General features: G+C 36.1%; 1 protein-coding gene across 1 annotated transcript in view; it reads right to left on the reverse strand.

The window, feature by feature from the left end:
* Positions 1-1,216: 1,216 nt before the first annotated feature.
* Positions 1,217-3,855, reverse strand: part of tpcn3 (two pore segment channel 3) — a gene marked incomplete at its 5' end in the record, with an annotated part of 51,437 nt that continues 48,798 nt past the window's right edge. The window contains 2 exon segments of the mRNA XM_014033360.1: positions 1,217-1,576; positions 1,787-1,905. Of these exon segments, the coding sequence (XP_013888814.1) occupies positions 1,446-1,576; positions 1,787-1,905 (250 nt within the window).

The raw sequence follows: 3,855 nt of genomic DNA on the forward strand, positions 1-3,855 counted from the left end.
CCTATAATTATCAAAAAAACACAAAATAAGTAAAAATAAGTATTTATATTTGTGTACAAGCTGTTTAGATTGTCAAAAATCCTGTGTTTTTAGGGTTATTAACAAAGTTCATGTACTCAGACCAGTAATATTTGGGGTCACAAGTTTTTGCCATGGATATTTTGTGGGTCAGAAGACAAAATGTTTGGGAACCACTGGTATAAGAATTCCTCTGATATATGCTTTTAGATCTTCCCAAGCTGCACCAGCAGAGGGAGCTGTACTGAGATTAGTCTCTATAAATAAGTTGAGTTCCTAAGGAGTTAGGTCATTTTGACCAAATTTGACTTCATCCTCATTTTGATATGATGGGTCACAAATATTGTAAGAACACCTGCAGAGATAGAACATCTCCATTGCATTTAAACTACTCGAACACCTGGCCATTACACATGAATGATTTTTGGAAATGTTATGTAATTTAAGGTATATTTTATTGTTGATTGTGGCATGGAAAAAATAACAACTAACTAAATTAAATACAAATAGTTTTGCTCGTTGAATTTGCTGTAGTTTTCATGCCAGGCAGAGTTGCTATATACAAAATAAACTGTACAGTTGCTTTGAAATTGTTGTAAGTTGTTCCAAACATCACATATGCTGAGTGGGGGTGCCTGTTCTCCACCAATGAGGGGGATGGGAGAGGCTGTAAGATGAAGTGTGTGTTGTGACTGGCCAACATGCCCACAGAAAGGGAGGGGGCTTGAGCTTAAAGGGTAATTATCTCATATCTGTCGGCATTGATGGTTGATGGTTCCAGATTTTCAATGAGACCTGCAGCAGACAGTTCAGTCTCAAGCATGAAAASAGTTTCATCCAAACGGGTGAATACAAAAACCTTAATTTGTACTGAGGATGAGGGTGTTTTGCTCCTACCTGTTGAAAAGGATGAGTAACACAAATGAAACTCTGGTATCACCAGTTGTTATTGTTCTACTCGCACAAGCACAGAAAATSTACTGACTGCAGCCATCCTTAGTGTGTATGTAAACCCTACACTCTGAGATTCAAAAAGCTTGTTTCAGAGAAAACAAGCATGGGGCTGGTGTACGCCAAAACCAACAGAAATACTATGATTTTAATCAAAATAAGCATTTAGTAAACTAGGCCAAAGAGGTGGATACTTTTCTTCTTTTATTGTACGACTATTTATTAGGAGTAAAAACAGGATAATTGGTAAATATCTCATGTGAAAATGCATATTTATTTTGTGTTTTACACAGAACTACACCAAAGACGTATAAAAAGTAAAATACTGAAAACTCTTAGATCATGACCTGATCAGTTGACACATTTCTCTGGAATAAGCATCGAATTTTACCATCTGTGGCACAACACTTGTGAAACTTCATACATGTATATAAATACAATAGTATCTGCTTTTCTTTATATTTGTACATTAATGTTTATGTAGAGCCAAATCCTGGATTTGGGAAGCTTCTAGTCTGAGCTTCTGGTTCATCTGTCTCAGCGAAATCTTCAGGGTCAAGATCTTCTTCGAACATTCGCTGCAGCAAAGCGTCCACTGTCCGGTATCCTGACACAAAACAACAACCAACATAGTGACTACCATGCACCTGTGGTATTCTTTGTTTCGATTTTAACACTTTGTCAGTTTATGAAAAATAAACAGTCTGTTCAGCAGCTGAGAAACAYTAATCAGGGAAAAGTCAATTTTCAAAAGCCTTTTCAAAATATTGTCAAAAATCACTTTCACAAAAAAGTGGTTTTGCTAGCATCAACGTACTTTTTGAAGCGATTTTAAACATTAGGTTTGGTAGTTTGGCTGTTGTCGATGGCTGCCCAGTTCCCAGGTCGTTGTCAATGGTTTCCATATTATTCACCAAGTTGTCCTCAAGTTTCTCCCTGGTTAAAGAAAATACAGACGATGAATGATTGATTGATGGAAAGAAGTTTAAAAGACATGGAGGACATTTTTCAGTAATAAAAATAAAACTTTTATACAAAGAAAATAAAATTTTAATATATAGCCTATAAACAGTACATATGTGCACATTATGAGTGACGGAAAATGACCACAACATGATAACAGCTAGACAAAAATACAGTTGGGTGTGAAAGTTTGGGCAGCYTTGTTAATTCTCCTCATTCATAAATCATTGATTGTTTGGGTTGTTGGGTTGGGAGGTAAACTGATTTTATTCACCRCCTGATTTTAATCAATTGGGAGGTGAACTTTTGTGTGGAGTTAACATGTTTTCCCCTAAGAAGGCGTTTTTTTTTTCTGGGTTCCCGACACAGATAAAAAAACATGCCTGTTAGGTTAACTGGCWACTCTAAACTGGCAACAGAAAATGTGAATGGTTGTTTGTCTCTGTGTATTCCTGGGATGGACTTGAGTCCTTTCCAGGGTGTACCCTGCTCCTTGCACAATGATTGATGGAGATAGGCACCAGTGTTGTTTTTGACAGCCATTTTAATTTTAGTCTTAGTCCTTTGAACGAAAATACTTCTTAGTTTTAGTCAGTTTTAGTCATTTCTATATTTAATAGTTTAATCCAGTTTTAGTCGACGAAAACTTAAAAAAAGTTTAATTTTAGTCTTAAAAAAACAACAACATATTAGTCTTTACAAATTAATTTGAGTAATGTGTGTTAACATTTGTGAATTTGTGTTACTCTAAAAATGCCCAAAACAAAAATATTCTCACTTTGTGGCTTTATTTCTCAGTTTTAGTCATTTCTATATTTATCCAGTTTTAGTCGACGGAAACTTAAAAAAAATGTTTAGTTTTAGTCTTAAAACAACAACATATTAGTCTTTACAAATTAATTTGAGTAATGTGTGTTAACATTTGTGAATTTGTGTAATTTGTGTTACTCTAAAATTGCCCGAAACAAAAACATTCTCACTTTGTGGATTTATTTCTCAGAATTTGCTAAAGTTCAATGAACATACACAACACACATACCCAATAATATAAACAATAAAGGGGAACACATGTTCAACTCAAATTTGATGTATCTTATTTATCAAAACAGACATCATGCAGTCCTAAACTTAGTAGACTATTAAACTTGTGCAAACGAGTGTTTACATGCACCAGGCTTTTATTCTGAAAAGAAGCACTGACAACTCCCCCTCATCAAAAAAATTAAACAGAGAAGAGTTTTACTTTCGTAATGAACGTAAACAAACAGTTTCTGAGCTCAGAATGGACCTGCGACAGCTTTTAATGGTGGAGACGTTACTCCCTGGTTAAGCTACAGGTGAAGGACGGACTTTTTTTCTTTTTTTGTGAAGCGGCGCAGGCTGTAAGAGAACGGGAGGAAAAGGTATGTGCTGTTGTGTGTGCGTGCATGTGTTAACAGGCTGCTGTCCCTCCCTCCACTCTGAATTCTAAATGATTGACAGACCACCGACTAACATTTTCCTTCAGTCTCGTCAACGAAAACTCACACAATTTTTGTCACGTCTTAGTCAAAGAACTATGTTTATTTCATTACCGTCTCATTTTCGTCATGAAAAAAGGGGGCGTCAACGAAAATATTTCGTCACCGTTAACGAAAACAACACTGATAGGCACCACTTCCCCTGCCACCAGAAAGCAGGTAAAAGAAGATGCACAGCAGTAGTAGTACCATGCCATATTCAGTCACAAATTGATGACCAGTTAGAACTTCAGCAATTGGTTTTCACCTCATCTGAATGCATTTAATTGCTGTTATGTGATTGACATGCATTTAATGGTGGAACACTATGTTATACACTCACCGGCCACTTTATTAGGTACACCTGTCCAACTGCTCGTTAACACTTAATTTCTAATCAGCCAATCACATGGCGGCAACTCAG

The sequence above is a fragment of the Austrofundulus limnaeus genome, unplaced genomic scaffold (assembly GCF_001266775.1).
Source record: "Austrofundulus limnaeus strain Quisiro unplaced genomic scaffold, Austrofundulus_limnaeus-1.0 Scaffold1709, whole genome shotgun sequence".
NCBI lineage: Eukaryota > Metazoa > Chordata > Actinopteri > Cyprinodontiformes > Rivulidae > Austrofundulus > Austrofundulus limnaeus.